Raw genomic sequence first — 13,815 nt, forward strand, 5'->3', positions numbered from 1 at the left:
TCACTGGGCCAGTTCATTCATTCTTTCTTGCACCCGTTCCTGTTTAGTCTTCTATTCCACTTGTAGCTCTAAGTCCTCACTCCTCACTTAGCAAACAAGCAAGGGGTGAGGGGGAAGGAGACTACTCTGATTCAGGGAACTTCCGCCACCCACTTGGCTCTGCCGGAGACCCTTCCTCAGAGGTGCCCGCCTTCTCCTCCAGCACTCTCCCAGCCGCTCGCTCGGCGGCGTCCCGACCCCACCGACCGCAGCTAGGGCTTTGTTTCCTCCTGAGTGGAAGGTTTCCTAAAGGAATTTCTTTTTTTGTGAAGCTTTCTTGAGTATTAGAACCGCTACAGTTTCTCTGAAGTACTAATCTGTAAGACCTGTTAAAACATTCGCCTTCAATAAAAACAAAGCCACTCGTCCTTTCCCTGATAAATAAGATGTGGGGAGATGTGGGAATGTACACATCTCTCCTTCACACACACTCACAAAAAGGAAACTCTGGCATAGCAACTTAAGAATCTAGAGATCCAGGGGCAGGCTCGGCAGCCCAGTGGGTGAAGCTGCTGCTTGAGCTGCCTGCACCCCACGTGCAGTGCCGGCCCGAGGCGTGGTTACTCTGCTTCCGACCCAGCTTCCTGCTAATGAACGCGTCCTGAGAGGCGGCAGATAATGGGTCAGATACTCGAGCCCCTGCCACCCATGTGGGAGGTGCAGATGGGGCTCAGGCTCCTGGCTCGGACCTGGTCTGGCCCTCGCTGTTGGCAGAATTTGGGAAGTGAACCAGTACATACGAGGAGCTCTGTATCTCTGTTGCTTTGCTTTTCAAGTAGATGAAAAGAACATTTAAAAAAATCTATAGATACAGGCAGGTTTTAACATACTTTTTTATTAAATATGTAAAAAGATCAACGCAAGTCAAGTTATTCACATATTCAAGAGACAAAAACTCTTCTACCATGCGACAATAGGTGGGCAAGGTAAATGAATGTGATACATCTGAGTAGGACTTTTCTTCTATTAGCTCATGACTTATCTCTATTTATAATTAACAGTACATATGTTTACATTCCTTTCAGTTTACATTTCATATATAACAAGAGCTTTATGGGGTACTATTTAGTTAAAGTAATCTGAATGCACATTAACCTTAACGGAAGAACGGGACTACTCACCAGGGAAGGGACGAGTTCTGGGTTCCCTTCTGGAGCCGACTTCTCTCGGGTCAACAGGGTTTGTCTTTGTCTTTTTTCCTGCTTTTCTGCTTACAATGAACAGAGGCTTTCTCTTTGCCCCCTGCTTCGATCACTTCCGGTCTGGCCACAGCAGTGGAAGTGCCATAAGCAGCCATCTGTGGTGTGAGGGCCACTACGAATGAAACCAAGCTTCCTGAGGGAAGAGCAGTGCCCACACCCAGGGATGCGTTTCAGCCCAGCCTGAGGGCCCGTGCCCCGAACACCGAGGGGAGACTGATTGGTGGCGGGAGTGGAGGCCAGGGGTGTGGCTCACGGGACCTGTCTCAGAACCTTGGCTGTTAAAGGCTCTGGCAAACATCCGGGACATCACCTGGGATGCAGCACAGGGAAGAGGTTTAAGATGGGAAAGAGGGATTTATAGCTCTTCTCTAAATAAAGGGTCTCGCCCAAGCCTTCAGCAGGGAGAATGGAGTATGGACGCTCATTGCCGCCTAAACTATCCGACCACTGCGTTCAGAGCAGAGAAGGCTGGGGAGCTGGAAAGGAGTGGAGTGGTTCCAGCAAGAGCCCCTGGAGAGGCGTGTGCATGTCCCCCAGGGCTAAGTGGTTTCTGAAGAAGGCAGGATCCTGACTCCTGCTGCCTACTCACGAGCATCCGCCCGCCTGGGGACAGCCAAGAGGGCCAGAACAGCAAAGGATGGTCTAGAAACCACTGACGTAGCAACTGCAGGGAATTATTTATTGTGCCTCTTTGCAGGAGCTGTTTTTTAAGAAAGGGCAGTCGATGAGTACAACACCCCAGGAAGCGCGACGCCGCGTATAGCACAGCCACTACCTGTACCCAGGCGTGGGAGGATGTCACCGCCGAGAGCCAGGCTTCGCAGCCTTGGAGAAGCGAGCTGCCGCTGTCGTGCAGAGTGAGCAGGAGAGAGAAGGGAAACCAAACGCCATGGAACATCTGTCCGGGTCTGCACAGTGTGTCGTAACAATCTCAAAAATACAAGCCATCTTTTTCCACATATAACTCAGTAAATACCACTTTGCTGCAGAAGATTGATTTATTTTGGAAAGAACTTCTTTTGGTGAAAAGCTTTAATGCTAGAATTTGGAAGTTAGTATTTCACTCATTCATGGAGAAATTTCAAAGCTTGAGGGGATGTAATTCAGAAATTTATTTTAAGCTTTTTCAATTAAAAGTGGAAAGTAGGGTGGGCATATTTGTTTTTTGTTTTTGTTGCACCTGCTAAGTCAAATAACAAGTGAAAGTAAATCTGAAGTGAAATGACTGATCCAGGAAGGGATACCATCTGTCCAAGGGGGAAAAAATAAAGGCAAAGATGTTGAGAGAGACTAAGAAAATGTGCAAATATTAGTTTAAAAAATAAGGAATGCTTTAAATTCATGTTTCCTCTGTGAGTCGCCATGGTTTAGCAAAGGTCAATGACAAGGAGGGCCCTTGTGTTATAGAGGGGCAATTCCTCATCCCAGAAGATAGCTGGATCATGGACCATGATCTTCCTTGGAATTATGCTGTGAATAAAGTCTTCCAGCCAGTGTGCAGCCTCCGCAGCGCCTAGGAGCTATGGCCTGCACACCCTGGGGGTACCTTGACTGAATCCCAGTGAGGGACAGCATTTGGGCTGAAACCCACATCAAGGAGCAAGAGGGATGAGGCACCAGACCCCTTCGGACTGCAGGTAATGGATGACAACACCGTGGGGGTGTGGCTGCCCACCAAAGAGGACCCTGAGAAAGAAAAGAGCATGAGAACCAGGGGAGGGGGCTGGGAGGGCTGGGCACATGGTGAGAAGTGTTTTCCTTGGGTGGATGTCTTTCAAAACTAACAGGCTGCTGTGTGGACCCTGCCAGGGCCTAGTTTTGAAGCCTCTTTTTCCCTTTTGTGTTGTCAGTAGAGGGAGAAACTGACCCTGTGTTCTTCCCCACGATACGCGTCACTGTCATTATGGCTTTCATATCGAGTATCTGTTTCCCTTTGCTCCAATTGTTTCACCAACTTTATGTTTAGAGGTTAGATTCGCAAACATCAAAGCACCACAAATGCATGTGACATCTAGTGACACTGGGCTGAGAAATGCCAATATAAATACCATATATCAAATGACCATTGTTTCACACCAGGATAAAAAGGGGTGGTGGTGGTGTCGGTGTTGGGGGTGGGAAAGAGTTGTTCTGGAAAGAAATGAAGAAAAGAGCAGAACCAATCTCAAGCAGCCAAGTGGCGAAGTTGAAGGTATGTGACCCTATGATGTCAGGTGGGTGGCCAGACCAGCGCCTGCTGCTAATGCGTCTTGGCAAAGAAAATGGGAACTGAGCGCGGTGGCTGGCATGGGCGACAGTGCGTCGATGGGAACGGCAGATTAGGACAACTGGTTGCTGCTCAGCTTGAGGCCACACATGTTCCAGATCTGCAGAGGAAAAGTTCCGTGCGCAGCGGAAGGGGCCGGAGCTCTGGGAGGCTCAGTACTCTTCCTGCTGCTGGGGCTGCTGGTCGTGGGCTTGCTCCTCAGCTTCCGGCTCGTCTGTGTGGCCCTCCTGCGTGTGGGACGGGGGAGAGGTTTTAGTGGAGATTATTTACTGGGTTTCCTCCGGGGTCCCAGCCCCCCACCTCACTGCACAGTGTGGCAATTCAAAACTGGGTGGTACCAGGTACAACTCGCCGTGCCAATGTCTCCCAGTTCCCAGGGGGTACCAGCGAGGAATAATGTCTTTGCTTCCCACCCCGGTCATTCTAGAAAGCACAGTTGTTAGGCTTCGATCACCAAACTTCTCGCTTTATTAAACACATGCCATCCTGGTCCCAGCCTTCTGGTTCTTGTTCGCATCCGTTCCTGCTTTGACAGACAGGTGCGGTGTTCCTCCAGATGTGCGACCCAGAGAAGCACAGCACAGACGTCGGCCTCAGACAGCCATGCCTGCGACTTCTTTCATTGAGAAGAATTAGCTCTTTAGCTGCACTTCTCTGCTCAGGTACTAATCCACGCAGCTGAGCACACCTGTGTCGGGGCAGGCGGCTGCTGTGCTACCTGGCACCTGTAGGAATGCTTGAGTCTGCTCACACCTGGACCACTGACTCGCCCTGCCCCTCCCTTCCTGTCCAGCTGCTACTCCCTGCAGTGTAGGACAAACCCAAGTTCAAGATCCCTTCAACTAGGGGGTGATCATCTCCTAGGTCCCCGAGTCAGGATGATTTCTCTCCCTTCTCCAGAAATTTTTCCTCCCGTGCTAGAAAACTCTGACTTAGGATCCTGTTTTTCTAGGACTTCTTGGGCTCATTCACTCTCACTGTAAAAATGAGTCCATGTGGTATTGAAAGAAAGAAGTCCGAGGATTCAAGAGCTGATGACTGAGACGCAGACCAGCATACAGTATAATATCAAAGTTATACGCATGGGCTCTGGGTTCACATCCCAGCTCTGCTGTTTACCGACTGTGTTAGCTGTGGGCACAAAACTGCTCTACACCTCAGTTTTCTCACCTGTAAAACGGGGAATAAGAATGTCCAGGTAACAATTTTCAATGCACTTCACTTTTCATTAAACCCAACAAAGGATGTGATGAAATGGGTAAAGTGCCTGGAAGACTCGGCACGTAAGGAATGCACGAGAGAGCTGCGATTATTACCTCTGCAGTGGCAGAACTCTTTGGAATCGGTTCCAGAACTGTAAATAATTTTTTAAAAAATATCCTTTCTGTGACAACCAATAATGGGAGGGGACATTGAAGAGCCGGAATCAAATGTGGCTCTGTAGCCACGGGCACACGACTTAGGAGACGTCAGCTTTCTCTCCATACTCGTGGCCACACTGTTACAACCACCTAGAACTGTTCCGCCCAGTGCAGCATCCTTCTGTCACTCCGTCCTTGACTGCAGCTGCTGACTTCGGGGAGACCTCGGCACCCTCTGGGCTCCCAGTCTGTCGACTCCCTGGGCATTGCAGCACCCTGCTTTGCACACCGTGTGGCTCTCAGCGGGCGGTCCTCTGGGCTCAGAAAGTTAGGGCCTCCACTGCCCCTGCACTTTCCTGGGCAGGAGGAGGGTACTGCTTGTCGGCGCGGTGCAAGAGAGGAAAGCAGGCACGTCATCTATCTCAGGGAAGCGAGAGCGTGGGGCCCGAAGCTCGTGGGAGTTTCACAGGGACGGTCGGCTGGCAGCTCTGGCCATCTGTTCTGCCACATGCTCCTCTATATTACGAGAACGGGGGCAGGCATTTGGCAGAGCAGTTTACATAGGACTTGGAGTGCCCGCGTCCCGTAGGAGTGCCTAGATTTAATCTACGGCTCCTCCCGACTCCAGCTTCCTGCTGATGCACACCCTGAGGAGGCAGCAGGTGATGGCTCTAGTATTTGGGTCCCTGCCATGCATGTGGGAGACCTGGATGGAGTTCTGGGCTCCTGGCTTAGGTCTGGCTCTCATGGCATTTGGGGAGTAAACCAGCAGATGGAAGCTCTCTTTGCCTTTCAAATAATGCAGTTAAAAAAAGCAAATGCTGGTCCTCCCGGGAGCACCTATCACTGTCTTCACCCCCAGTTCTTGCTTTGTTAGTGGGCACACTGTAGCCCTGTGTGTATTCCTTGTGGGTGGCGCCACATCTGCCTGTCCTCCAGCGGGGCCCCGAGCCCCAGTGGGCTAGTGTGGTGTCTTCGCCAGCGTTCACCCTCACTTCAGCATTTAGGCCTTTCTCACGTAATTGTTTCTGTGCATGTGAGGCTGCCGGAGAGCTCAGGATCTGTTGTACATTTTACAGAAAGTCTTGTTTGCTTACATCACAGTCGGGAGTTGAATGGAGGATGATTGAGTTAACCCAGAGCTGAGAGCTGGAAGACCTGGACTCAAACCATCGCTGAGCCTGTCACAAGCTGCAGAACCAGGAACCCATCAGCTGGGGCCCCACCCTGGGCCTCCTTGCCAAACACACTGAACGAGGAGGTGGGTTTGTTCCCTTGGCCAGGGCTTTGTGGTCTCCAGCTGGCCAAGGGCAGCTCCCCATGCGCACCGGGCTGAAGTCCCAGGACATTGCCTCTGCAGGAGCTGCAGATCCTGGGCCCTCTTACTGGGCAACCCTAGTGCAGAACAGACCTCCCAGGCTGTGATGGACTGTGAATGCTCGGGTGCAAGTGAGGGCGGTGAACACACCTGTGATTGCAAGGTGGCGTTACATATCACAACCGCGAATGCCCAGCCCACCTAATGCGATTGTAGGCCCACTGCAGGGAAGACAGATAAAGACCTTAAACCCACCTGGAAGTGGGCGACCAGGCAAAACTTAGGGCAAACATGAGACTGCTACATTGGAGAGTTGTCTACTTGATCTCATGTAATATGTGCACATCAATCCAGCACATATTTCTAAATGTTTTTCTGCGAGTTATATGTTTGTAATAGAATTATTAGAGAAGTTAGAAGGCTCCTGGCCATTGTGGGAGGACAACAGGGCAAAGAAGGGAGGCTTCCTGGTGGCTGGACACGGAGGTTTCAGGGCTGTCACCTCCTCTGATTTGTTCGTGCTGTTTCCTCTGCATTAAAAATACTATCCCCCTCTTCCTTCTATAACCACTTATGTTCCCAGCCCTCCTTCTCCATCCGACACGGACACCCTCTTTGCTTGGCCCTCCAGGCTGTTAGGCACTTCCCACACAGGTTTATTTATGTCTCTGTTCACATTTATCATCTGCCGCGCACTCCGTCACTTGTATCCCTGTCTGTCTCCCTCAGCGGGGGACTCTGAGCTCTTCTGAGGCAGGGGCTGTGCCTTTCTCTTTAAGTTACTCAGTGCTTAGTCCAGTAACAAACCCAGCCTATCTGCAAAATGCATTGAAGGAGCAAGAACATCTTTACCTCCTTTTAACAGTGGCTTCCATGACAGTCAGTACTTGGCAACCAAGCACTTGTGCATCAGCTGAGAGAATCCACATGGGAGCAGGCAGCCAATGCCTAAGCCCGGACATCTGTGGCCCTGAGTTAAGTACTAAAGGAAAAGATAACAAGAGTGATAAAGAGAGGTGCGGGACAGCTGGCTGGCAATCTGCTCTGGAAACTTCCATTAGGTTTCTACAACTGGGAATTGTCATCCCTGTTGACTGCTCTATTTCAAACTCCAGCTGGGTTTTTACGTCCTCCAGACATGATATGCTAGGGTTGCTTGACCATGACACTCAGTAGGGGCAGTCCCCACCCTGCAATCCCAACCCCGGCTGATCTACGCTTACGAGCAGAGCACCCACTAGAAGCCAGCCCCTGCTTCTGGAGCTCCTCTCCCAGCTCCAGGGAGCAGCAGTCAACCAGACACCTCCACCATCGCAGCTCTGCACACATGAACCAGGGTCAGTGCTGCAGTTTCTTCCCGGGGCTCATGCACATCCTAGCCTACAGGTGGCTGCCCACCTTCCATGTGTGGGAATGGCCTGAAAACAAGACACAGTAGGAGGGCCGAGCACAGCGGGGCAACAGGGAGGATGTGGTGACATCACAACCACAGAGCACATTTTCCCAACGTGATACCTTCCAGACCATGAGACACAGGGGCAGTGGGCGGTGCAGAAGCTTGCATGAGACTGCCTGCCTCCCTCCCCCCAGGCTGCCACAGGCACAGGGTTCATTATCCTCAGGCAGAAGGGCACATGATCGAAGGCTTCAGGGTGTTCCCGTGAGCCTCTGCAGAGGAAGCAGAGAGGGGAGCAGACGAGCCACTGCTCAGCCTCTCCACGCAGTCGTGTGTGTGGTGCACAGAAGCACCCAGCCCCGTGTCCAGGCACAGAGCAATCTTTCCTTTCTTTCTGTATCGAAACCAAAGGTTAACAAAGTGGGTCTAGCACATTCCAACAAGGACACCTGGCATATTCCAGGTCGGCTGCCTTAGTGTCCATGGAAAACTCAGTGTAGCCTGATGCGTATCTTTTGGAGTCTTCCAGACATATCTTACAACTGGAAAAGTAAGACAGCAACTGCACTGGAAGACTTCGCTCCGCTAACACACACATGGAGTTTAAGTCCATTTTTCTCTTCTTGGATTCTGGATATGTCCTAACTCCCTACCATGTACTCACATGGTGATGCCAATGTCTCAGTCTCTGCTCCCTACCCTGCTTCTCTCTTTTGGATGAGAATAGCACAGTGCCTGAGATGACAACAAAGGTACGTTTAAGAAAGTTAGCCAGGAAAATAAGTTCTCCAGTGATGCTGATTTACATGATGGAGGCCCAGAAAAAGAGGGCAGGAGGACTTGAAGGTGTAAACCAACAAAATGAGACAGGGAGTTACTTGGAGGAAGTCCAGGAAGGGGTGTGACTACTTCCTGCTCTACACACACAGCCTGTTGGGCTGCAGCAGAGCTAGTCCTGGCTTGAGGCTTCCCCAGGTGGCGCAATGCTGATTTCCTCCCTGCTGATGGCACCTGACAGGCTGAGAGGGTGGTAACACACCTAGTTCAAATTTAAGTGTGAATCACTGGGCAAGTAACAGTACACGCTACACAGGGATGTGGTTGGGGGAGAAACGTACGTAGAATGTGAATACAGTGTCTGGCTCGTACTAAGCAATACAGCTATTACTATTATCATGATCCTGTTTAAAGAGGGCTCAGACTTGGAGAAGATGCATCACAAACTCGTGTTTCAGACAATATTAGAAAAGGTATTTCAACTTCTACTGCCTTAGTCTCCCTCATCTGTAAAACAGGATAACATTATTTACCTAAGAGTATTCTCGAGATATTAAAGGAGTTATAAACTCATATACAGAGTTCTAGCCCTTTCCCTCTTATATGCCATTGTAGGTGCTTAAGGAAAGGACCTGTTCGATGCATTACCCACTTTGACTTCTCCCGGCGGTGTGCGCATTTTAATGCACAGACCCTGCAGGACCAGTTTTCTGGATGCAGAGGAGCAGGCTGGCCCTGGGGTAGGGCGGTGATGGGCACAGCAGTACCGAAGCTGAGGGTGGTCACCTACGTAGACCCCCTTGAGATCACACCCAGGAGGCAAGAGCTCTCGCCTAAGCCCTGCCTGTGCTTAGCCAGGAATTCAGTGACCTACAGGGCTCTCCTGGGACAAGATGTGACCCTAAGGTTTTACTTCCCACTGGAAGTTCAGGGCTGGGAAGAGGGGTTGATCCTGCACCTTGGGCTGTCTCACACTAGTTGGTATGATCATAGCAAGCACCATCCACTCTGCCTCAAGGCACTGAGTACACCATGGCGCCAACTTATTGCAACCAAGCTCTGGAAGGGATAACTAATTCATCCAGTCATGACCCAGCACACTCTACCAGCACAACTTGGAGCACACCCTGCTCCTGGGGTCACAGTCACACTGCAAATCGGCTGCTTTTGTCTCATCTGAATGTGCAGAACTGCACCTGTGAAGCATCATGACATCCATGACCTAACCACACAAGATTCCTGGGGCTTCAAGATCTACATTCTGAGTTATGGATCATCAAGAAAGAAATGAAAGAAATCAATGGAAATGAAAAAGTTAAGGCATGACCTCCCCACCCGCAGACACGGTGCCTCACAGTTCAGGAAAATGTCTCCGGGACATCCCCTAAGTCGCAAGTGGCGTAAACGTTGGCCTGGCCTTCAGCTGGAGGGAGGCAGAAGTTGCTGGTGGCCTCTGCCACCCCATGGAAACACAGACACATGCACGTGACCCCACCACAGCACCCTGAAAGCATCCGTCCATCGGCCTCCAGATCAAAGATCCTGCCCAGACACCAGCACCAGCTTCAACCTGGCCCGAGAGGGCTCGGAAGCCCGAGCCCTGCTCTCTCGCCTTCCTCTGGTGGACTCCGGCTCCCTCCGGTCACAGGCAGGTGTAGGGCAGCCTGTTTCTGCCATTCAGCCACCCCAGCCCCTCCTGTTCCTCACGTCCGCCTTCCGTCAGCCAACACAACCACCTGCAGGGGCTCCCGCAGCACATTCACACGTGAGCAGCAGCCCTGGGGGCAGGGGCTACCCCGTAGGAGGGCATCTAGCAGAGGGCTGGCCCACAATTCTGGCCTGGCCCTGAGAAGTCATGGCAACCCGCTACGAAACAAAGACAGCTGGGGGGCTTACAGGGGTGGGAAAAGCATCTCGATTATTTTCTCCTTTAACCACACTGTGACCTCTCATGAAGAAACAAGAATCCTTACATGAATTCTTGCTCATTTGCTCGAGAGTTAAAAGCCACCTGGGATGTGGCTGTGCATTTCTCTCAAGTCCCCCCGCCCCCGCCCCTCTCCAGGCACTTCCTCCCAGATTAATTCATGAACGCACGGCCCACAGACACAGGTCAATGGATCATGATGATAATGACATGTATTCCTTTGCGAATACCAAATGTGCTAACTGAGCTGCAGTTCTCATTGAGGTATCAATGCGGACTTCTACGGCACACGAGTCCCCTGCGCTTGGACCGAGGAGGGCCCCTCACACTCACATGTTCTTCGGAAGCATAGAGCACTTCCATTAGTCGCTGCACGAGGTCGTCATTTTCCTGCCCGTGTTCCTGGCAGAGCAGCTCAATCTCTCTCAACTTCCCGAAGTAGAAATCCCTTTCCTTTTCCACACCTTCAAGGGCAAGTTTTAATGAATGTACCTGCATGAGGGTGGGGAAGAAACACCACAAAGTGTAGCATTGAGAAATAAGGAAACAACTACGCATGTGTAGAACGATCCAAAACAAGAGACCTGGCAAGTCACTGAGTCGGAAGCAGACATGACAGGGATGTGGTCTGGAGCTTGACCTTGGGCCGAAACGTGCAATCTCAACGGCACCCTGGGTGCTCCCTTATATCAACCGTCGATCCGTGAGGGTCAGAGCGAGTCCCCCTGCTTGCCCGAGTCCACCCACGCTGGGAGTAAGCTCCACTCCCCGCCGACGTGGTTGCGGCACATCTTTCTCCTGACCTGCCGCTATGGCCTCCCCAAATCCACGTGGTGAAATCCCAAGCCCCGGTGTGGTGGCATGAGAAGGCGAACCTTTGGGAGGTAACCAGCTCACAAGTGAGATGAGCGAGGCCCCTGGGAGTGTGTGCACACAGCGGGAAGGCACCATCCACGAGGCAGGGGGCCCGCACCTTGATCTTGGGACCTCCCGGTCTCTAGAACTGGGAGAAATAACTGCCCATTGTTTACAAGCTGTATTGGCTCACACAGACCAGAGCACTAGAATCTGCAGAGAAGGGAGACAGCATTGGGAGGAAGGCGGGGAGCCTGAGGGAGTTCTAAGCGTGGCCCTGGAGAGGACTGGGAGGAGCCTCCTTCCTTCAGGTCACTTGCATTAAGAGCCGCTCTTAGTTTTGGCCCCTTTCACGAATGACCCTGAGCCAAACAAGATAAGCGTTCTCCACTGAGAAATCGGGTCTTGGTGCACAAGGAGACTGGGCGTGACCGAAGTCCCGGCTGCGTGGATCGGTTTCATTTCTCCGGCTCTGTCTGCGTGAATCACGGGAAGGTATGGAAACTTAGCAAATGAGCCCTCATCCCCTTCTCTGCCCTTGACACCAGTGCAAAGACCTCCCGAGGCTGTGCATCTGGTCACAGCGGTTACAGGGACAGTGCAAGGGAGGGAGGAAATGGCTGAGGCAGGGCCCAGCGACACGGTGCACTTGGGGCTGAAGAAACCCTGCGAGGGGTGTGGCGGATCTGGTTTCCAACCTCAGGCTGCGGCACTTCTACACCCACAGCAGCTCACGCAGGCCCCAACCATCACCCCGTTCTTGGCTGCTGAGTACTCTTCAATTTTTAACCATTTATTTGAAAGGCAGAGTGGCAGGGAGAGGGAGACTGTCAATACGCTGGTTTATTCTCCAAGTGGCCACGGCAAGCCCGGGCTGGGCCAGAAGGAAGCCAGGAGCCTGAAGCTCCATTCTGGTCTTCTACATGGGTGACAGGGACTTGAGCTAACAACATCTGCTCTCTTCCTGGGAGTATTAGGGAGCTGGATCAGAAGTGGAGCAGCTGGGACTGGAACTGGTGCTCTGATATGGGCATTACAAACTTAACTCAATGTGCCACCAATGCCATCACACAGAATATATTCTTTAGGAGATAAAACCTGTCTGTCATGTTCCTCCTTAGGTAAAAATCTTTCAGTATACTAAAAATCACCCATAACAGAATGTCCAAAAGTTACATTTGGAATGCAAAATTTTCTTTTAAAAAATAATTCTGGGCCTTTGTACATGCTGTTCATCAGCCTGAAATTATTGATTCACTCAAGCTTCTACCAACATGCCAGTGCCCACTCCCTTCTTGTGAACCTGGCAAACATGTATCCATCTTGGAAGACCCGGGAATATGGTCCTTTGGCCGATGTTCCCAACATGCAGTTGCTCACAAAGCCTCACAAATGAGGGTCAGTTGCTAACTTTAAACTTTTAATTCTGTTAATATTATAGCTTGGGCATTTGTGAAGAATGAAGCCAACCAGCCAGAATTCCAAAAGTGAGAATTCCCTGTTTTAAAAATTTTTTTTCCTGCTCTCCCTCCCTGGGCGTGGCCACAGAGCACACCTGGACCCTGCAGGGTGCCAGCCAGGGTTCCTGTGGCCATTCAGAGGTGCCAGCTTCTCTGTCCCAGGCCAGGACACACATAACCCAGGAAAGCCAGGCTTGTCTGCCTCCTGAAAGTGCTGCGGCCTGCACGACTAGCAAATGGCCGAGGCGTCTGTGAAAACCCCAAGCCCGAGCAGGGCTATTCCAGGTGTATCGGGTACCACGTGCTCAGCTGTAAACCAGCGGCAGCAAACTCAGATGGGGACAGATCAAGTGGCAGATGCAGGTCTGTTTTCCTATCTCACTCGCTGCAGCGATGGAGGTGATGCTGCAGGCAGAGCTTTGAGAAAAGTCAGGGGCAAGGGTGAGGTTCTCATCTCGCTGTTCTCCCAGGCCTGGCCATCTGAACCGCAGCCACAGCCTCCGCCAGTGCTAACCAAGCCCCTGGAGGACCCACTCCTCACCAGCAGTCCCTGCGCACAGCAGTGACTCCCACCCACTTCCTGTCCACTAAGCCACGTCCTGAAACAGTGCCCCATTATTTTATCGATGTCCTTTTCTCCCCCACACCTTTTGATTCATTTCTAGCATCGCAATTGACCAGCACAGTGGGACTTTTATAGTATATCATGCGAGATCGCCTGAATAAAGGCACGAGGCCAAGTAAATGAAAATTCTTAAAGTTTATGGCACTTGTCACTTTCTCTATTACTACTGTAATTCACGCTTCAGCCCAGGCGTTTCCACACGGCCCCCCTTGTCCCAGCGCTCTCGGTTCCAACACTGTGCTGCCTGGGTGGCCTTCCATAGGTTCAAGAAGAGAAAATAGGGGGAGCAAGATCAGATAGGCAGGGGAAGGGCTCTGCAGTAAGCGCTCGGTAAACATCATTCTGACTTAACAACCTAGGGTTTGTGCAACCTCCTTTCTGAGCACTGAGGCGGGGCAGGCACACTAACGAAAAGGATGCCCAGTGGGAGGAGTGTCCTCTCTACTGTGGCGTTTTGGATGGTAGGGGCAGCTCAGCTGAGGCATTTTGGAGGCTGGGGGATGGGGAGCTCTCTGTGTGATCTGGAGGGCTAATGGGAGCCTAGAGCCTGGAGCCAGCCCCAGCGAGAGGAAGCTTGGCTGGCTGCTGA

At 51.6% G+C, this 13,815-nt stretch overlaps 1 protein-coding gene across 6 annotated transcripts in view; it reads right to left on the reverse strand.

The window, feature by feature from the left end:
- Positions 1-854: 854 nt before the first annotated feature.
- Positions 855-13,815, reverse strand: part of MAPRE2 (microtubule associated protein RP/EB family member 2) — a 161,629-nt gene continuing 148,668 nt past the window's right edge. For 3 of the 6 annotated variants that reach the window (XM_051852031.2, XM_051852028.2, XM_051852027.2), the window contains 3 exons: positions 10,620-10,778; positions 7,039-7,168; positions 855-3,734 (listed from right to left, as the gene is read on the reverse strand). In XM_051852031.2, coding sequence (XP_051707991.1) covers positions 7,067-7,168; positions 10,620-10,778 — 261 coding nt within the window. In that variant the 3' untranslated portion in view covers positions 855-3,734; positions 7,039-7,066. The remainder of the gene's footprint in view (positions 3,735-7,038; positions 7,169-10,619; positions 10,779-13,815) is intronic. The other 3 variants (XM_070050305.1, XM_051852029.2, XM_008261197.4) reach the window with 1 other exon arrangement.

The sequence above is a fragment of the Oryctolagus cuniculus genome, chromosome 10 (assembly GCF_964237555.1).
Source record: "Oryctolagus cuniculus chromosome 10, mOryCun1.1, whole genome shotgun sequence".
In the NCBI taxonomy this organism is placed as follows: Eukaryota; Metazoa; Chordata; class Mammalia; order Lagomorpha; family Leporidae; genus Oryctolagus; species Oryctolagus cuniculus.